This window comes from Myiozetetes cayanensis, unplaced genomic scaffold (genome assembly GCF_022539395.1).
Source record: "Myiozetetes cayanensis isolate MyiCay16 unplaced genomic scaffold, myiCay2020 scf2-11, whole genome shotgun sequence".
Classification (NCBI taxonomy): Eukaryota; Metazoa; Chordata; class Aves; order Passeriformes; family Tyrannidae; genus Myiozetetes; species Myiozetetes cayanensis.
In genome coordinates this window covers 96,166,121-96,188,760 of record NW_026087411.1, presented here as the reverse complement: position 1 = coordinate 96,188,760, position 22,640 = coordinate 96,166,121, and the positions used below count along the sequence as shown (strand labels likewise).

The 22,640-nt window shown below is 35.5% G+C and overlaps 1 protein-coding gene across 5 annotated transcripts in view; it reads right to left on the bottom strand.

The window, feature by feature from the left end:
- Positions 1 to 22,640, bottom strand: part of SNTG2 (syntrophin gamma 2) — a 233,645-nt gene that overhangs the window by 16,635 nt on the left and 194,370 nt on the right. For 4 of the 5 annotated variants that reach the window (XM_050316361.1, XM_050316362.1, XM_050316364.1 and 1 more), the window contains 2 exons: positions 15,559 to 15,630; positions 10,539 to 10,748 (listed from right to left, as the gene is read on the bottom strand). In XM_050316361.1, the coding sequence (XP_050172318.1) occupies positions 10,539 to 10,748; positions 15,559 to 15,630 (282 nt within the window). Of the gene's footprint in view, positions 1 to 1,734; positions 1,804 to 10,538; positions 10,749 to 15,558; positions 15,631 to 22,640 lie in introns of all 5 variants that reach the window. The other variant, XM_050316365.1, reaches the window with a different exon arrangement.

Below are 22,640 nucleotides of genomic sequence, written 5' to 3'. Positions count from 1 at the left end.
CCTCTCCTCACAGGACTTGTGTTCAGGTCCTTCCTTCACCAGCCTGGTTGCTCTTCTCTGGACCTGTTCCAGCACCTCAATATCCTTCCTGAACTGAGGGGCCCAGAACTGGACACAGTTCTCAAGGTGAGGTCTCACCAGCTCTGAGTACAGGGGAAGGATCACTTCCCTGCGTCCTGCTGGCCACACTGTTCCTGATCCAGACCAGGATGCCATCGGCCTTCTTGGCCACCTGGGCACACTGCTGGCTCATGTTCAGCCTCCTGTCAATCCAGACTCCCAGGTCCCTTTCTGCCTGGCTGCTCTCCAGCCACTCTGTCCCCAGCCTGTAGCGCTGCAGGGGTTGTTGTGGCCAAAGTGCAGGACCCGGCACTTGGTCTTGTTGAACCTCATCCCATTGGAATCAGACCATCTCTCCAGCTTGTCCAGGTCCCTCTGAAGAGCCCTCCTGCCTTCCAGCAGGCCGACACTCCCTCCCAGCTTGGTGTCATCTGCAAATTTGCTAATAGTACATTCAATCCCCTCATCCAGATCATCAATAAAGATATTAAACATGAACTGGGCCCAGCACTGATCCCTGGGGGACACCACTGGTGACCGGCCACCAGCTGGATGCAGCCCCGTTCACCAGCACTCTCTGGGCCCGGCCCTCCAGCCAGTTCTTAACACAGTACGGAGTGTCCCTGTCCAAGCCATGGGCTGCCAGCTTTTTCAGGAGTATATTATGGGAGACAGTGTCAAATGCTTTGCTGAAGTCCAGATAGACACATCCACAGCCTTCCCCTCATACACCAGGTGGGTCACCTGATCATAAAAGGAGATCAGGTTGGTCAGACAGGACCTGCCCTTCCTAAACTCATGCTGGCTGGCTCTGATCCCTTGTCCATCCTGTAGGTGCCGTGTGATTGCATGTAGGATGATCTGCTCTATAACCTTGCGAGGCACCAAGGTCAGGCTGACAGGCCTGTAGTTTCCTGGGTCCTCCTTCTGGTCCTTTTTTAATTAATTAACTAATTAGTTAATTCATTAAATTTAAAGTTTACTATTTTTAGTCTTTCTGTCAGTGCTAGTATATGTATAAAATGGATGTTTGTAGGACTTGTCATAGGAACTTTAACGCCTGAAAGACAGAAGGACGTGCTCTTTTATTCTGCATTAGAAATAAAACAATGTACATCAGCACCGAAAATACAGTGACAGTGAGGAGAAAAAAATTATATTAACAGCAGACAGTTTGGAACACAGATTCTTGCATTAAGACTTTATACAGTAGCTTTTTACCAGCTATTAAGTCAGACAGGAGTGACAGGAGTAAGGTGTCTTAATGCATCCAGTGTATTTACCAAAACATTGAGTTTGGTAAAAGCCTTAATACAGGACCAGCTAGGTCAAGAAAATGCCTTTTTGAAAATTCAAATTTTAGCATAAAAAAAAATCTAAGTAGAATGTGGAGATGAAGATAAGAGCAACTAGAGTTATTATGGATGCATTGAGAAATATATCTCAGCACACATACAGAGAGTTTACTAGGAGGCCAAATTAAAACCTTAATTCTGAACAAAGCCTACAAAATCTTCTACAATACTCTTTTTGCATAGAATTACTCATGCAAAGCAGAATTTCTTTTTAAAGAACTCTTTAAACCCACAAAACAACTGAATTAAAAATGCATATGCTTTGGTTTTCTGATATTAAAAAAAAACTGTTATTTTAGGATAAAATATTTTATATCACCTTTTTTTTTTAAAGGAAAACTTCTGGGAGATGTTTATAAAGTACACTGAAAGCCTTCTCACTCTGAATCTGCATTACATATATGAGAAAATGAAACAACAATGAAATCTGACATTCATCAAAAGCATAAAAATTTTCATGAATTTCATCCAGAATACACTTCCAAAGCTCAGCCGTGCTCCTGTTCCAGATAACTGTGAAAAAGGAACAGTGAAACAATGTCTTTGAGAGTGATCAAATGAATATCACCTTCACTTAACATGGCAGATCCACTGATTGGCCCATACCTTTAAGGAATTCATCATGTCACAATTAAAAGGTTATAGAGATGTTATAATTTGTATAGAAACAAAAAAACCCACTTTATTGAAACAAACCAGAACTGATTAAAAATCTTGTACATTCCTTCAAGTCCTGCTGTTGCTGCAGTCAAAGGAATTGCATCTTAATGTCCTAAAATGACTCTTTTTTTACACACTTTGCTAGATACTAGTACAAAAAAGTGTGTTCTCTTGTAAAAGATGGTGCTGTAATCTGATGATTTCAAAAAGACATTATAGTTTTGTTTTTTAAACATTGATGAACATTTGTGGTTCAGTATATATGTTCACAAAAGACACTCTGGTACTAAAAGTAAGATTTTTTAAGTACTCAAATAACGGCTCATTATATTTTCATCATATTTTTCAAAGGAAGCTTCCATTATTTCAGTAGAAGTGGAGCCAGCTCAGTGCTTTTAGAAAAAAATGCCCGTGTTTTAAATGCTGACTTTCTCAGGATATTGCTATGCTTGAAACTTTTACCTTTAGTGCTACTAAATACTGAAATAACTACCTGATCTAATCCATTTGTTATTTTTAATTTGTAATGTTCTTGACACTAACTGCAGCTAACTGCAAAAATGGTTTGCTTAGCTGAGCTCTCCTTGGACACCCTGCCTTTTCAGGAATGTTCAGCATCACTGAGATTAGACATTAAAACACCATTCCAGAGAGATCAGGGCTACATGCACCTGTGGGCCGAAGCGAATTTTCCTACAAAGGGAATTGTGTTCCTACAGGAAGACTGAAGTCAACTTGTAGATTCAGCTATTGCTTGGCAAGACAAGCAGATAATGCAGTTGTGGATGCCTACTCTTGGCCATGGCAATCTCTCTGTTATATGAACCTATGGCTATTGTAAATCTGACAGAAGAAAGACGACTTGCTACCTCCTCTGCTGAAAAGGCAGACTATGGCTTAAATTGATTGTAGGAAAAGGCAGTGAGATAAATAGAGGAAGGAGAAACAAAATCTAAGGGCGGCATCTTAGCAATGATTATCTCCTACGAGGCAAAATTTAAAATGTGTGTTCTTTATCCCTGGCTTATGTCAGGAAGAGATTGTGCTTCCTCATCTCTCTGTTTGAGCAATGGCTTCATGATTTTGTAGCAACTCATTTTTCCACACAGAAAAACGAGATTCAACAGTGACTTGAATGTTAACAGTTTCCTACCTGTAGATTGTCCCAAGTATATTTTCACACACCTGAGGCAGATTCCCAGTGGTAATCACAGTAATCAGGTTGGCAACATTAGTTTTACTAGAACCAGTAGAACTCCACTGGTTTACTTCAGCAAAGATCATGACTTTGTTTTGATATAGTTTGCTATTAAATAATGAAGTGTGTTTTTTTTTCCTCTGGTGATCTATAAATTCTGGAATTTCACAGTTAAAAAGGGATTTTAATCAGAAATACCAACAAAAGACATTCCTGAGTAAAAAAATCAGTTTTGAATTAATGATGCTTCAATGGGATTTTGGTTTTCTGCCTGATTCTTATAAAGGAGTCTTATAAAGGTGGAGAGTAATAGGGAATGTCAACTTTTAAAAATATAAAATCAAATATAAAAAATATAGATATTACTCTATAGGTAATATTACTGTATAAATTTGGAATCCCATGACAGTAACGTCTGGACAGATTTAAAATAATCATAGAATGGTCTGGGTTCTAAAGCCCCCACCATGGGCAGGGACATCTTCCACTAGACCAGGTTGCTCAGGGCCTTGAACACCTCCAGGGATGGGGCATTCACACTTGCTCTGTGCAATCTGTTCTAATGCCTTACCACTCTCACAGTAGAGAATTTATTCCTAATATATAATCCAAACCTGCAGTCTTTCAACAGAAATTTTTTGTAATTTAAAAAATTTTTTAGAAATAATGGTCAACTTTTTATATTAATTATGTTTAAAATACAGAATATAGGAACAAGTTTGATTTCAATAGCTTTGTAAATGGTAAATTCTCTTTTTAAAAAATTTTGCAATAGGTGCACTGCTTGATTTTCATCTGTTACCTGAATTGTTAAATTATTAGTAATTTTACAATTGCAAATGTGTTTACAATCAGTCTCTATAGCTCTCAACATCTTTCTTCGTGTTGGAGAATGGTGTTTTTTTGCATCAGTGTGAAAATTAATTAGAATCTAGCAGCATTTCTAAAGATGACCAGTTAAATTGGAATTGTAATAAGCTTTCTGTACATAATGAAAACAATCTAAAACTTAATTGTGTAATTAAACTGAGTGCTTCTTGTAACAAACTGGTATCTTGACACTATAAATCCAACCTAATCCAAATGCTATTTAATGTCTCACCTGAATGCGATGGAGATATTCTGTTTTCTTACACGTTTGTCTCAGAAATTAGTTCTGAAATCAGCATATAGTGGCATTTCCATTCTTAAAGGGAATCCAACATATAATTCTGTTTCATATGTGCTTTGTAATCATCACAGAATAAAAAAGTAAGATAGCATTGCCAACTGTATTTAACATTTTTGCATTTTAAATATATTATTTGCAGCTCACAAGGCTTACACTGTGATCAACCAATCCTGTTTTATTCATCTTCTCAGTTCACCATGAAGAATTAATAGATTCATAAATTAGAAACGACAATTAGTTCTTATTCAGAATGCCCAATTTCTGTTAGATTTTGTTTATTTAAGTGCACTTCTTTTGCTCAGTCTGAGGGTGATTGAGACTACTATTTCTAAAGAACTATTTAATTCCCAAAGATGCCTGGAAAAAATGAGTGTTTGTTTTGATGGCAGAATTACCGAGATAGCCAAAGTGTTCTGAGTGTCTCAGAAATCAGGTAATCTGAAGACTTAGGTAAACTGAGATAGAAAGAAAAGCAGAGAGATAACTAATTTCTGACCAACTCCCAGTGGGGACACAGTCCCTAAGATCTATTCTGATTACATCTAACTTGATCTGTAGTAAGACCAATTCAAAATACCACTGAAGAATGGCTAGAAAACACATTTTGTGTAATTTTACAGGAAGGACACCCAGGAACTGAACTTCTTTTAGGCTGCCTGGATGTGAATATCACAAACCTTTCACTTTTCTCTAGATCCAAAATCTTCAATTGAACTTTTACCTTTCATGCTAAAAAAGTAGTTTCAGGTGGGGCTAATTCCACACTTAACATGCAGTTTGGCTGACATGAAAGGAATGCAAGGAATTCAAGGAATATGCATTCCTGACCAGCACATACCACTATTTACATTCTTAGTGGTTTGTTGAATACTCAACTTTAGGCAAATACAAAGGTACATTGCTGAAATGTGCATTGATGTTGAGTTGGACAAAAAAATTGTTTAAAAGCCATTTGAATTTTTATGCAAAGCATTTTCCCATCTGGATCTTAATTTTAAAATAATGAGGAATTTATTGTTATCTCCAGTAGACAAAGAATAAACACACAAACACATAAATTAATTTTGGCTCTCTCTGGAGCTGCTCAAGATATTATACTGTACTGATATTTATAGAACATAGTCAAATAAATGAGAAAAAATATCATTTTCCTTGAAAGCTTATTGAAATCAGTTAAAAATAATCTATTCACTTCTTTATGTTTTGAATTAGTTCTAGTGAAACCTTTCAGAGGATTTTTAACAGAAACATGCATCTAAGATTAGGTGACTGTCTCGAACAAACAGCAAGGAGTTGTTGGAATGAGGAGGTTGCATAGATTATTTCCTGAGCTACACGGACAAGTTTTACAAAGAAAACTTTAAAACTGTAAATATTTACTAGGAAAACAAGAAGTGAAAATCAAAACCAGTCCACTTTATGGATTCTGAAAGGAATCAATGTATGTTTCACTGAAAGCAACTTCATTTTTCTCAGATGAAAATATTATGAATAGGTTAGAAATTAATGACAACTGATGAACCTGCAAAGTCTATGAGAAGATATTACAAGGAAATTAAAAAGATGACTAGAAGAGAGGGAATCAAAAAGTAGCCAGGACCAAACACTTATTTAGACATATTCCATCAAGCAAAAAAGGAAAGAAATACAAAGCTGAGGAAATGTTATGGTGTAAACCACTTCTTTAAAATAATTGTTTATTTGTTTTTAATAATCAATAACATGGTAGATTCCTCAGGTATTTCATATAGATCAGCCCAGAGAACACACAGTGTATGGAGGGAAATGTTAAAGTCTGGGGAAGGAAGATGGTGAACTGTATACTGTATAGGTATGTCATACAGCATACTGTACAGCATACTGTAAGGTATGTCACTCTCATGTCTGTCATTTTTAAGTGTGGAAGACTCTCAGGCTCAGAGATGAAAACAGAGACTGGTTGGACGGACCGAAATGTAAAAGGAACTAATTGCTGCTTCCAAAGCAAAGCAAAACAAAACTATTAATTGCCCTTATCTATTATTTAATTTTATAGGAATTTCAATCATAGTGTTTTAGCAGTACAGTATCTGTAGAAAGAAAACCAAATGTTTCATATGGGCATTCTTTAGACACAAAGCTCCAGGTCTGCATGCACAATTATTACCAAAAATTATTTTTGTATTTATCCAGGAATAGGCATAATCAGAGAGCGATTCTGAGCCACAGTGAGATAGTCTGGATTACATATTCAGCATCAAGAATTTTACTGTAAAGAAAGGTTTGTTGTTGACTCTTAGGAAAATAGGGAAATGATAAAAATGCATACAAAAATACAAAACATCCACAGAATGTGGCATTCATATTAAATTAATTATAAAGAGGGAAAATAGATGATAATTGCATTGTACATTTATGTTCATTATGGTTTTGGATTTCCACTATTGCTACGTGAAACAATTTGCAACATTAATACTTTTTGTTTGTTTTATTTTATTTTATTTGTAAGGTATATTCTTCACAGGGGGAATCTGTATTATTTCAGGAACATGAATTTTACTGCTAACATTTCTCTTAGCACAATACCTTCATATCCCTGACCTCACCAAATATATACTATAATTTTATTATTTCCAGGGTTTGTCTGTCAAGATCAGTTGTTAAACCACACAAAAAAATGGAAGTTCACTAAAAGTACTTACTTTTAAGCACAGAAAATAACCAGGCAGCAAAATTTCTTGATTCTCTTATAATTGAGTGGAATCCAACTTATTTTAATTTTTGAAATAACTCATATTAACCAACATTTTTTTTTGTTCAAACAAAGCAAATGGCTTCATGACACTATGTTATTCAACTGCATGAGGATTGGAAAAAGCTCGTAGTATTTGTATCACAGCTGGAAGTACAATGGGAAAACTTTCTTTTGTGTCAGAATTGCAAGTGAGGAGACTATGTAATCATATCTCATCACTATATACCAACTGCAGGTATTTTGGAAACACTGTGGCAGATGACCTTCCATGCATGTTTTTTTTTCAGTCTCCTGAGAGTTCTTCCATTTGTGAAGCAGATTCCTCTTTGTCTTCTTCCAGGCATGTAACAAAGCTTAAATGCAAAAGGTTTCAAGATGCCAAAATTGTTGGTCTAATTTTTCTACAGCTGACAGGGAAATGTATTACTGTTACTCTTCTCTGTCCACTGCCAGGTTATATATCCTCCTCCACCCTCCTGTTGAACAGAACTGATCCAAATCATCCCTTTGAGATGTTTCTGCATTAAATTAACAATCACATTTAAGACTCAGGTGAGTCAATATAATTTCCTTTTGAAAGAATAGTCTGAGGCAAGGGAAGAATACTGATTAAGTAATTTAAAAAAGATAACATTAAAAAAACATGGAATAAAATCCCATAGTATTGACAAGACCAACCTGAAGGGTCAAAGAGCTCTGGAAGACGTGCTAGCTTTTTATTTTTGAAGATTATCTACACTTTAAAAAACTTGGGAAAAAAAGAAGAAGAATATAAATTACTTAATATCAGCATCATTTACTGGTCCTACACTCTTTAGGATGTTTTCCATATGAGACAAATATTCTTGCCAGGATTTGTGGGAGAGGATTTATCTTCAAGTTATGATTCAGAGGACTTCACTGCCTATCTTCCTCCATTGCAATACTGACTTTTATTACCAGCCTCATGGAAATACTTTTTAACGGTACTTTTTTCTCCCTTTCAACTGCCTTTCTGTCATACTTCTATTGCATTTTTATTGCCCCCATCTGTTATAGTTACACCACCAGCAACTACAATAGTTCTTCTAGTAAAAAAAAAAAAACATATATTTCTGGCACATGGATTTAACGTGCATTTGCTTGCTATCATTGGCTGTAAATAGACTAATTTCATCAGAGTCATTGAATTTCACAGTTTCTTAGAGTTAGGTTTTAAGATAGCTGAGAGGAGAACAATATTGTGAGGGGGGTTTCTTCCTCCTTTATTGCATTCTTTCTGTATCTAAATGCTGCTGCCATCTTCAGAAGAAAAGTATAACAAAAGCCCACACAACATGGGCAGTTAAAATTCAAAGGACCACTGCACCTTAAAATTTCTTTTCATAAAATGTACAAGGATGAAATCTTCTCAGAAATATAGTTCTTATTATAGAAACACCAAATACAAAGGATATGTCCAGGAGAAGGCTAATAACAACTCACAGGCGTGATCCTAACACTCAACAGTAAACAGAATCAAGCCACATTTAAATAAGCATGGCTGAAATGACACAGTGCAATCCAACACCTGTCATGAATCTTGCCCAATCACTTATAAATTAAAAAAAATTCCAAAATTCTCCAAAAGAAAGAACTTTACTGGACAATTTACCATACTAACGGACACCCTAACATACCTTAAATTTTCCAGATACTGAAATGCCAGTTCTTTTTCTATGGTTTGAAATAATCTATATAATATTAAGTTGCACCTCATTCATGCTGCTTCTGATATACTTCTGAAAAGAAAGGTATTCACAGTGGCATTTATATTTTGGAGCGAGAAAGAAAATAGTGGAGTCAGAAGACTTTTCACAGCTGGAGAGTTACATTAGCACTCTCACCCTACTGACATAGTGGTTTACAGTAAACTTGAATCTATCCAACTGTGTGAGAGAAAATTAAGATATGGGAACACTCATATGGAGATTTAAGCACTGTAATCAGGGTTTTATTTGAACACCTCTCCTGGAGGTTTCAGACAGGTTAAACCACAGCTACAGGAAATATTAATGTCTTTTGAGTGAAATGAGTCTAGAGGACTGTTGGATTCAAATGACAAAAGATCATTCCACAAGTAATTCCTTATGATTGTTACAATATAAAAGAATAACAATTTTTGCGATTTAACAATGAATATTCAAAAATTTAACCAAATACAGAACCAGCTAAATCTCCACCCTTGCTATACTTAATTATATGTTAACTGCTTTTTATGTGGATAAAAAATAGGAGAATTGAATGATTGGACAAAGAGTTGTATCACAATTTCTTGAAGAATTCATGTCAGAAAATACCTGATGAATATTCCATATGAATTATTAATCCTTCCATGATGCCCAGCAATTTTTCAGGAAGAATCAATTTTTTTTCTTGAAAAACTGCATACTTTCTCAGAAGTGCAGAAGCAAGAACATTACCATTAAAAACTTCTTTTATTACTCCAGTCTGAAGAGACAAATAGAATGGTTCTAAGAAAGTACCTTGTCAGAACCCAGAAACCTCATTAGAATCTCAGAGATTTAAAAATTCAGATGAGTTGATTCAACACCTGTGATGGGACTCCTTGCAAGCTGTGCTAATGCAGTGCTGTGATCAAGTGTTCTCAGTATTTCAAACATTTATAGGAGGCTCCTGCAAACCTGAGCATACCAAATCAAGTTTGCATTTGTGCTAAACTGTGTAGACATGTTTTTAACTGGAGAAGGCCTATAGTCTAAATCCATACACTCCCATACCCCTAGTTCCCTTGAGAATATGGATCTAGATTAACTAGCCAGTAGAAAGTGATAATCTGCTGTTTAATTTTGAGAATTTAGGACTTTCACAAACTTTCCTTTGACTTTCATGCTGAGTGTTCAAACTCTTCCAATGTTAACAAGGACAATCCCAATTCACAATTAACGACATAACAGCAAAATATTTCTTCTTTAAAAAGAGAACAATTACGTAAAATGTAACATATTTACCTTACGTGAGAGGAAAATAAGCTTTCTGGAAGAAAATGTTCAAGGTGGACTTAGTAAACTCCAGAGAATTTTCCAGTAATAAAATTTATTCATTTCCAGTTTGTAATAATCAAGGTCAACTTACGTATTACTAATTCCAGTTTTCAAGCTTTAGTAACATGCTCACTGACTGTTATTACATAGTCATTGACAAAAAGATATTGATACGATGAAGCTTTCAGTAAACTTCAGTGTATTAAAATGCACTCAGATCCTTAGTCATGGAGGGCATCAATCTAATGCAGTTATTAAACAGACGAATAACCTAAACATTTGTTATACTTATTTTACTGATGAAATGGCTCCAGGATTTAAATTATTCATTACTTACCCCTGTTCTTTGAACTTCCAAGAAAATTGCTCTTTGAAATGATTTCTCCCACATGGCCAATTCACTGCCCAGTTCTACATTGAAATAATGACTCTTTCCGTGTCCAGCCATAACACTGAAACAATACGGCCTCTGGTCTTCAACATCAAAGTCCTGATGAATACCTAAATACAAGTTTGCTTGTAGCCAGCAATCATCAGCAAGCCAGAGCTGAAAGACATGTTGCAGTAGGTGATTCTTCATCTGGCAAAAGCAAACAGTTGAAGCAACATTCTCTTCTGTAAGTTGATGGGTATGTTATGGCATTATGTCATTAATTACCTTGAAGAATGGTCTAAGAATTAAGTAATAATGTCAAAGACAACTTCTCTCTTTGCTTCATATTCACTTTACTCTGCATCACATAATCCAAGATACTTCTTCAGTTCCAAAAATACTGTCAAAATTACCTAAGCAATACATATCAAATTTAAAATTAGTTTGTACCAATATATTTTTTACAGTGAAAAGGAAGGAAATCCCTCTTTGAATACAATCTGAGAGCTGTGTGCCAGCCCTACAGGAGAATATAATTCATCCATTCTAATTGGGATCCAATATGCTAAACCCCTAGGAGTGAATGGAGTAATTTATCAAGTACCAAGAGCTAATTCTGGAAATGACAACATAAGCATGTCCCCTGATAGCCTCAATGCTGTTCTGTAACTACAAGGAGAACAAAGCGAGATCCTGCCATCACCTTCAAGATAAAGAAGAGAAACTTCACTTTAAACTTTCATAATAAAAATATCTCTGTAATAGAATGTTTTGTAAATGAAAACAAATTCAGACAAGAAACTTCCCTAATATTTCAAGACTTCATTGATTACCATAAATATAGAGAAAAAGAAATCTAAATAAAAATGCTACTACTTACACATCTAGAAATTTTTACAGCCTAAATTTCCAAATTACACATATTTTTAAATTTCTGTTTATCAGATAGGGCCCTTTTCTATCTCCATTTCTTTATGATATCATGGGGCAGAAAAGACTGAAAGAACAAAATAATTAGCAATGAAAATTATGTTATTTTTTAAAGTCGCTTGCAAGCAGAATTGTTTTTCTCTAGCACTCCAGTTTAAGTTTGGAAATCTGAATCTAGTCAAGCAGATCTGAGGTAGAAGCAGTCATGTTTGAACTGGATTTAGGTGTCTTTGAAAAGATTAGCATGCGGCTTTGTGCTCTACCCAAGTCCTAGAATCTTGTAGTCTGGATAAGTTGTATAAAGGTTCAGAATTTAGTTTTCTATTACCTTGACTAGCCTATCATAGAATCATAGAATCATAGAATTAACTGGGTTGGAAGAGACCTCTGAGATCATCAAGTCCAACCCTTGATCCAACCCCACTGTGATTACTAGATGATGGCACTGTCATGTCCGGTCTCATCTTAAAAACCTCCAGGGATGGTGAATCCACCACCTCTCTGGGCAACCCATTCCAATGCCTGATTACTCTCTCTGTAAAGAACTTCTTTCTAATATCCAACCTAAACCTCCCCTGGCAGAGCTTAAGCCCGTGCCCTCTTGTCCTATTGCTGATTGCCTGGGAGAAGAGACTGAGCCCCACCTGGCTACAACCTCCTTTCACGTAGTTGTAGAGACTGATGAGGTCACTCCTGAGCCTCCTCTTCTCCAGACTAAACAACCCCAGCTCCCTCAGCCTCTCCTCATAGGACTTGCGTTCAAGTCCCTTCACCAGCCTGGTTGCTCTTCTCTCGACCTGCTCCAGCACCTCAATATCTTTCCTGATCTGAGGGGCCCAGAGCTGAACACAATACTCAAGGTGTGGCCTCACCAGTGCTGAGTACAGGGGAAGGATCATTTCCCTGCTCCTGCTGGCCACACTGTTCCTGATCCAGGCCTGATCCATCCTGTAGCGCTGCAGGGGGTTATTGTGGCCAAAGTGCGGGACCTGGCACTTGGCCTTGTTGAACCTCATCCCATTGGAATCAGCCCAGGTCCCTCTGCAGAGCCCTCCTGCTTTCCAGCAGGTTGACACTCCCTCCTAACTTGGTGTCATCTGCAAATTTGCTATCATTGCCTATTGAGGCTGTAGTTGAAACTCTATGCACATGAAAACAAACAATTGACATTTTAGCATCCAAGTGTAATTTAAAATATTCTGATACATGTAAAATTAATGTTCAGGGTCTTGTGTCCCTCCTGTTCTAGACACACACTCAAGTATCCTCACAGGGCAGCAGTGAAGATCCCCTGTTTAGTAACAAAAAGCAGAGGAAACAAATACTCTGCTACCACACACTCCTCTGTGTACTGCTCTCATATTCATAAACAGAATTAAAACTGGAAATCAACTAGAACTGAAAATTTTACTTGTCCTGGTGAATTACTGACTAATATAAAGCTGGCACACACAACCTTATGTAATTTACTCCAGTCTAGCCTGTGGATGTTTCATGGGGCACCTTGGTAGACAGCACTTTGTTGTCAAAATTGGCCCTGCAGCTACCTGAGGAGAGAAGAGACTTGAGGAATCTCAAAGCTCTTTTACAACACCCCTCTGGACTGTTGAAAAGGAAGCTGAACAAAATACTGCATTTGTTCTGGTGTTGAGCTGCTATGGAGTGACAGGTATTACATCTGCTTCACAGCTCACTGCAGCACATACTGCATATAGCTTGTAGACTACTATATTAATATTTTGTAATTGGTATATGAAAATACCAGGCAATAAAAGAACATAAAATGTATGTAAGACAGGTGGCTTTTACAAATGTGTCTAATATTCTTGCCCCAATAACAAATTCCAATAAAGATGAATTATGAGGCAACAGGGATAAACACCTGTGATAAAAGATTTTACATTTTCAGTTATCTGGTTGTTATCACCAAATGTCCACGATTATGCAAGGCATGTTATATATACAAATTTTAATTCACATATTTGCATATGCATGTTTGTCTTTGCAAACGTGTATCTTTAGAAATGTATACACACAAAGAAATCTAAAATATATATCAAACATTTTGTTTCAAAATGTAAATTCCATACTGGGTTCTAATTTTCCATGCTTAACTTTGTGTAAAAATAAACATAGATGAGAAGCTTACAGTTAGGTATGAGCATCTCTCCTTCAAATCCATCTTTCATAAGAAGAAACAATAGCACACTCTATCAAAGTTCTGTGCTACTTCTAACCAGCTTCAGAAAATCCTTAAGACCCTCCCCAAACAGCAGTTTTGATAACATAACTCTATCTTTCATATGCAATGCAGAAACCTTAATCCCTTAAGATTTTTTCCTATCTTTTTGGATTTGCTCAGTTTGTCTCACTGCCATTTATACTAAAGAATCAACACAAAGGAGGTTAAAGAGTTGAACTTGGGCTTTTGCACTTTAGCTAACATATTCATGAAGACTGGTAATTAAGCACTCATTTATTAAAATGTCAAGAACATTAAAGATTTGAATTTTCGATAGTTTATTTCCCCACTCTTTTTTTAATGAAAAAGTATCACAGAAGTTGCTTTAAGGACAGAATATCCTTGAAATTATCATAATATTCAAGAAAGGACTGAGTTTCAGCAGTAACATTTAAAGGAGAAAAAAACAAAACCAAAACTCAAGCAGAAATCTTTTCAAAAGGCATACTGAGTATATATTTAATTGGTGCCTGACATATTTATCAGCAAATAGTAAAATTTTAATAAATATTTAGAATGAATAAATGATCTGGGGCAGAATCTCTGCTTTTTGTTGGTGTCTGTGATGGGCAGGACCCAAAGTTGCCCACATAAACCCAGCTGGTTGCATTAAAGGAATGCCATGCCTGCAAGAATATGGCTGTGCTCCTGTGTCTTGCACTGTGGAGCTGAGGTCTAGTCCTGAACTCCAGGATTGTCGTTTTTCCTGGCATGGCACTGACCAAAACCCTTCCTTTCTATGTCCTGAATAACTGTTGCATCAGAACAAAACAAAACAGAAGACAATACAAAGCAAAACAAACCAACCAACCAACCTCAAAACAAAACCAAAACCAATCATGAATGCCAAAACAAAACAAAACCCCTTCACTAAACCCATAAGGACTTCTTTTTCAGTGCAGGATCTGTACAGGTAAAAGGGCAACAAGCTGCCTTTTCCACAACTTGAGTACATGGTCAAAAGAAAAAGGACAGCAGCCACTGAGAAGTAAAGCTGAGCTGTAATCTTTGAGTGAAACGGTATTTTATCTGAAAAGATGAATTTTTATTTTTTTCCTGAAAATATGTTTGTTTTTTTTTACTCTCCTAGATAAATAGGCTCTCATGGAGCATTATCTCACCTCCAAAGCAGTTTTTGATTAGCTGGTAGAAAACAAAATTAATCTATCTGATGCAATTTATTAGAAAATATATTCTGTAAGTCAATTATTTAATTTTTTTTGCCCCAACTCCTTGCTTGGGACAAGCTAGACAGAAAACATGACTGCATCAAGCTGGGGGAAGAAAATGAATCCTATGGAATACAAATCCAACATGTTGTCCCTTTGTAAGGCAAAACCTATCATACTGTTACCTACTGTAATACTTGCAAATTATATATGATATAACAAGGACATAATTTTATATTTGTAGTTACTGAAATTAAAGAAAAATATTTACATAGGTAAAAACTTATAGTAAGAGCATTTTGCATCATGTTTGCCCAAAAATCTGACTCATTAAGAAAAAAGTAGTCTTGTTATGCTTAGCCATGTGTCTCACTGGTACTTCATACAACCAGCTCTAATACTGAAAACTTTCTTCAACATGAAAGTACATGAGTAACTTGCTCACTTGGAGCTTAATCCATTTTCCATATGCTCTTATAATTGCACAGTTAATGCACTAAAGATTACAAATAGTTTTTATAACAACAGATGAACTATCTGAATGTTAGTTACTCCTAGTTAAGATTACCTTGAGCTTATCATCAACAGGAAAAAGCAAGCTTTTTTTACTAAATAATGTCATTGTAATCAATAGGAAACCTACCTTGTGAATTTTAAATAGAACCTCACAGAGGTTATAGATTTTTTCAGCTCGTACCCAGTCTAGTGTGCTTACCTATAACATCAAAAGAAAATATTGTCAACACATTCTTTATTCAAAAATCTTGTAGAGATGAAAAACCTAAAAAGATTTCACCCATCATTATTCTACTGGATGCTTTAAATACAGGCACATTGCTACACTTAATATCCAGCAAATACTATTCAATTTTTACAGAAACAGTATTAGTGTAATTAAAAGATACTAAAAAAATTAATTGATTTTTTTTAAGAGTATTACAGAAGTTCTTTGTAATCTCTGTGGTGAGTTCTGTTAGTATATTTATTTTTCAAGATGTTAACACAGAGAATCCAGAGTCATTCAGCTTCATGTCTCAATCTTAATAAAATCTTGGAACCAACAGAACTAGATGTATTCCTAAATTCAGGTCTGAGTTTACATGCATTAGGGTGTCAGTAACTCAATATTTATTCTAAAACTAGGACTATGTGACTGAAATATTTGAATTTAAGAACCATGTCAACCTTGTGCTTAATAATATGAAAACACTTATTTTTTGTTTTCTTTTGATTTTGTTACTTAATCCTGTTGACATGACAGTTCATTGAAACTTGACAGCAAAAATGACATTCGAAGTTTTTACCAAAATTCTACTTTGTGATACAGTGACAATCTGTTTTGAAAACAGTACCCAGCCTATGTAGTTCAAGAAAGCAAAAAAGAACTTATACACAGGAAAAATACAAGGGGAATATACTTTATTTTTGCTTATATATTTTAAAGCAAAATTCTAGCTCTTGGTGAATGCTAGCACAAGAATGGCTGCATAGATATATGAAGGATTTGACTAAGTTGTAACTCTGAGGCCCTTTGTATATGGAAATTACTGGTTTGGTAACTCTAATAGCAACTAGGATATTTTCAAATTCTAGGGCTGATAAAGCTTTGTCCTGTTCCTGACACTCACCCAAAATAAAAAAAGTGGGAAAAAAATCAAATTAAAATTGTTTAGGTAAAGCAAAATTTTGTTGTAAAATATCTGGCTTATGTGGATGAAACTTAACTGGGAAAAACCTATGAAATTCAATAACAGATTCTTTTTCTCTGTATTCACAGTAGCACATAATTCACCCATTAAAACCAATATTGTTCCTGATGATTTGCATGGAGATCAGCATGCTTTGGTTTTTTAAAATTTATTTTAAAGTTTGATTTTCAGATCTTTTTAAAATCTAAGCCATTAAACAGAATTGAAACAAAATAATGAGAATCTAAACTGCTACAGCACTTACAGGCATATTGTCAAGAGTCTTTGTTATTAAATTTTATTTTAGAGTCCTTTGGAGGAGTAATGCGAACTTGGTGTTATTTTTTTTCTAATTTTAACAATCTGATCTAATTCTCAATAATCTAGCCTTCTCCCAGTTTCTCTAAGATCAGATTAGTTTTTTGAGATAATTAAATTTAGATACAATGAACAATCTATTGAAATAGGATTGAAGATCTCTTGAAGAAGAAGCTCTACGACCACATCTTTTCAGAATATAAAGAGACTCATAGTCTAGGATTCTCCATTTCCATTTTACAGTTTTTATATTTTAACAATCAAATTACAAACTTCACTTGAATACAATGCATACACTAGAATATGTAAAAATGTGTTACATACTTTCTGCATTATTATGAGCAATTTCTCATAAAATAAAACTAAAAACATTATATATAGCTAATTTTAAAAGTACATAGTACTACTTAAAAAAAGCTTTTAAAAATTTAAATCTAATGTGGGGTGTTTTAGAAAATAAATTTAAAGAAATTTTAGGTATTAACTTATCCTCCAGTCACTTCATAAAAGGTAGCAATTTTTAGAGTCATATGTTTCTAATTTTTAGATTTCCTTTTCTGTTTTCGTTTTTGTAAGGTCCATTCAATATATTATATGAGTTTTGCTTTGTAATTATTGCTACAAGTAAGAGATAACACAAGGTTTGAAAAAACTGAAACTGAGGAATTATAAAGCTGATTCATAAAGAAATATACATCAAAACATGCTCACATAAAGAAAGTACTTTGCTTTATCACAGAGCAGGTCTTTGCTTCATCTTATTTCCAGGGAAATATTTTTCACTTTGATGGCTGTTTTGAAAAGAAAATAATTAAATAATACATGTTTTGTCCCATTACTGTTGATCCTCAAAAGGGATATTTAAGCTTCTTGTAAAATAAGGTTTAGAGTAAAATGGGTTCATTATCCGATCTCAAATTTCTTGAAGGTAAAGATTCTTCTCCACCTCAGTTAACAACAGAAGAACCCTTCATCGCTATTAGTGGCCAAACATAAAAGCATAAGCACCAACTTAATCTGCTGTTTATGAATTTGGCTTTAGTGACACAGGCTATAACCTAAAAGCTCTTGAGATATGAATATACTTTCATTTGCCCATATAATTTGTTTTGATTCCTGAAGATTAATTTAAGCTGTTGGGGTTCTTTGCTGCTATTAATGATGGACAATGGTGACACTGCTGTGCCATTAAATTTGCCTGAATACCTCAGACTTCTTCCCATTATCCTGTGCATCTCTTTCATCTTTTGATGCTGTGTAACCTCTTATGACTTTTTCAGCAAAGAGAGCTAGTGATGGTATTAGTGTATATAAGCCAAGATTCTGTTTTACTGTGTATGTCAGAGAAAGGCTACCACACTTAAAGAGTGAAACAGTCTAAATATCACTGCAAGGTGATCAGAATACAAATGACAAGTTGAGAGGAATTTTAAAGAGGCAAAAAAACATACTAGAAAGGAATAGTAGAATCTAAAAAGAAAGCTAGCATTATTCATAGTTTTATCAGAACTATCATAGTATGTCTAAGTTCAAAATGTTATTTTTATAGACTGTATTGCTTGACAAATAATCATATACTTCCAGTCAAGGAGAAAAGCTGGAAATAATCTGAAAAGTCAAAAAAAAGGGTAGTATCCTTCATTTGATTTAAAGAATGTTTCAGTTTATTGCAGTTTATCCATCATTACACATTTAGTACCTGGGTAATAAGTAACTAAGATAAATGAGATCCTGAAGTATATTTTTCAGGCAATAAAATAGTTTTTCTCATTATTTCCCCTTGGAACTGTTCCTGTAGGTGTTCTATAAATTGCAGTTTCTTGGGATTATATTAGCATGACAATAATTTTCTACGAAGCATTTGACAAAATGTTTCAAAAAGGCATATTTAGAATAGATAAAAATAACACATTTTTAAACACATATAAAACTGAGCTGATCAAAAAGATAACAAAAATGAACAAAGATATAAAAATAGGAATGTGAAGTTACAATTTTAAGTACATACTGAGAGACTGAAATAAGCATGTAGAATTACAGAAGTTCCAAGTGGTGCAGAAGTACTTTTTACTTCAGCATGACTTTCTGCAATTTCATGCATCAGTTCATGCTCATATTCCAAACATATTTAGTTTTAAGTGTGTGTGTTAATCATTGGCTTTTCTTTAAAAAGTTATGATTTAAAATAATGAGAAAACAGTAAAGTTAAACTAATTTTAACAAACACATGCAGTAAACAACAAACTCAAGAAGTTACTCCCTACACAAGAGTTCTGCAGTTATAAAATAGGCATAAAAGACTCACGCCTTTTCAGAGATCAATATTACATAGAGAAATGTGGGGTGAATGTAAAAGACAGTCACACTCCAAAACTTGCTAAAGTCAAAATGAACATACACTCTTTGACTTCCTCTGAACACTGAATCTGATTCTAGAATTCTCCAGAGCCCCTCAAAATATATATATATATATAAAAAAATAAATATAAATTTAAAGAATAAAACTTAAGGGAAAAAAGATCAAAGTATCTATGATATTTATTACTGGAATGCAGAAAATGCTGCATTATCTGAGAACTAAGCAGAAGTATCCAATCTGCCTAGAAGTATTAAAAAGTGCTAGGGAGAAGTAAGGTCCAATTGGAGAGTAGTTTCACTATTTTCTTCATTCCTCAATAGAAAAAGAAAATGAAGCAAGAATAATTAAAAGAAAAATTATAAGATATTAAAAATGAAAACAAGAAATCAAGACACATGGTCCTGAGATGAACTATGATATGGTATTATAAGAATCCTAAAGGTGCTCAAATCAACTCAAAACTGGATAGTGCAAAATACACACTAAAGTGCAGTCAGATCCTGGCAAATATGTGATCAAGATAAAGACTTGGGTGCAGAGTTAGAAAGTTCACCAAAAGCATTCATGGTCAAGACTACAGCCTTCAAACCATTGCCACCTCTGTCCCAATATGTTACACTGACATAATGTACAATGTAAATTACCAACAGAAATATTTAGAACTTACACAGCAGTACTCACTAACATTAAAACACTGCTTGTGTGAATTACATCGTGCAATCTTCTCTTCTCTGTACTGTCTGTCAAAGGCAGAACTATTTCTGTTATTTTCATGTTATTCTTGTATTCATTCTTTTCTTAAAACTCCACACAGCACAAGCAGTGATTGCCTAGCTGCCTTCTTGTAAATCACTTCAGTGCTATTTATTTAATCACATTGAAAAAGATAGTTTTGTAATTAAGGTTACACAATAAATCCAAAGATATGGTTACTTGAAGGCTTTAATTGAAAAACCCTAATGAACTATGAGGAAGCTTTAAAAAAATTGAAACACTCTTAACATCTTCTTCATATAGCCCAAACATCTTCATATAGCCCAATCAATTTTCAATGACATAAAAAATAGTTTGATTTTGAATGACAATTTTGAATACTTTCTCCTCAGTTTTTACCAGAATAAAATTACAGAACTTTTTCAATATCTGGAAATTGTCAAAAATTATACAGATGCTTTTAGAATGTAATAAAATACTGCTTGCATATTAAAAGTGACACAAGAACAATTTCTATCTGTTCAATGGTGTTTTTCAGATATGCAGCTTTCAGAAATGTGTCACAATTGTAATATAGCAGTCTCTAAATGAATTCTGTAAATATCTTAAATACAGTCAGATAAGCCTCTTCAGGGATGCAGAAAGACAATTCTGTCTGTTAATCACATAATTCTTGATATGTACTTGTATGGTGAAGCTTCTACATTTTTGGAAACACCATCTGAGATATCGCAGAAATAATGTATAAATAGAATATTACTTGCCACAGTGATTTCTTTCATATTATAATAACCACATATTTCCACAATTGTCTTTATTTTTGCTCATGGGTAACTACGTTATCCATTCTTACAAAAGCTAGCAGCTGCATTTACATTCACGTCATCTTTTGCACACAATGAAACAAAAAAGAGTGGAAATTCTACTAGAGCCTTTTACAGGCAGTAGTAAAGTTACTGATAAAGATAAGTGTAGAATTTACAGGTCATCTGCTCTGTGTGCACTACATTGATACTCTGATATGCTACAGTATACAAATTCAGTATACAAATAGCAATAGCAACATCACTGAAATAAAACACATTAAACTTGTTTCTTCTAAAGATCAAGTAAGTTAAAATATCTGTATTTTTCTGATAGAACACTTCCTCCCCCTCTAAGTAAAAAAAACAAATGTCAGTAGGAATAATGGTAAGAGCAATACCCTCTTAGTAGTGAAAGAGGTCTATGCACAGCTTGTGTGGGGCCCCGTGTTTTCAGCTACAGAGCTGGGACATGTGACACAGAACCAGTGTCAGGGCACAACATGGGTTGGTGGCTCCCTGGATGCCATGGGCGCTCCCCTAACGTCTGTCAGGGCAGGGTCCTTGCTAGTTAGTTCCCATCCCATCACCCTGGGATGCAGTGGGTTGATCCTATCCAACAGCAAAACAACCCCGACCTGCTCACTAACTCCCTGCTCCCTACCATGGGATGGTGGAGACAATAGGAAAAGCAAAATTAAGAAAATTCTTGGGGTAAGATTAAGACAGTTTAATAAGTGATGGAAGAAGAAGAAATCAATTGATGCAAAGGTAATTGCACACTGTACACCCCAAGCAGACCAATGCCCAGACAGTCTCCAAGCATTAGCTACTTTTGAAGACCAAATCTCCATTTTTTATTGCAGAGTATGATGTTTTATGGTACATAATACCCCTCATCTTATTTGGGCCAGCTGTCCTGCCTGTGTTTCCTCCCCCCTCCCCTCACAACCCCTTGCCCATCCCCAGGGTGCTTGCTGGGTGAGCAGTGCGACAACAGAAGGGCTGTACAAGCACTGTTCAGTATCAGCTCAAATACTGGTGTGTTAGCACTGCTTTGGCCACAAATAAGAAACCCACTGCCACATGGGCTGCTATGAAGAAAGTGACCTCCACCCCAGCCAGGCCCAGTACATGTCCCAGCCAGGAGCAGGGTAGCCAGGGGAACTGGGACATCCCCAGCTCTGAGCACCAGGCATCTCCTTGGCAGCAGGGATGGGCTGAGGCTGGGCCTGGACATGGGACCCTGGGTGGCCCTGGCTCGTTGGGGCTCATGGCTGGTCATGGCTGGGCAGGACAGGGCTGTGAAGCTGGAGACTGGCCCTGCTGCACTGGTGGGGCTGCAATGGGATCCCGGGCTGTGGGAAGGTTGGGGTGAGCCCCAAGGAAGGGAATCAGCAAAAGCCAGGGCTGAAGGTGCCCTCAACAGACTGATAATCAGATTCAAAGTGTGGCTTTAGATCCCTGTTTGAATTCTTCAGGTGGATGGTTGCTGGTGTTCTTTTTGGTTTTTGTTTGTTTGCTTGTTTGGGGTGTTTGTTTACTTGTTCCACCTCCCCTCCCCCCGATAAAAAACATCTGTGGAATGACTAAAAAGCAAGAAAACTGGCCAACAGCTTTTATGACTTAAACACTGTCACATTTACTGGTGTATTATAGTATATGGAAGACATAATACATATCAGATTCTGTCAAGTAACATTGTACTAACACTACCAAACAATCATCCTCACTTGTTTGTTCTTAACAGAGTATGATAAATGAAGTTGTTTATCCCAAAGTCGTTAGTATCATGTAGATGGATAATTTTAGTTATATAAAAATGTGTCTTAAAAACAGGTCT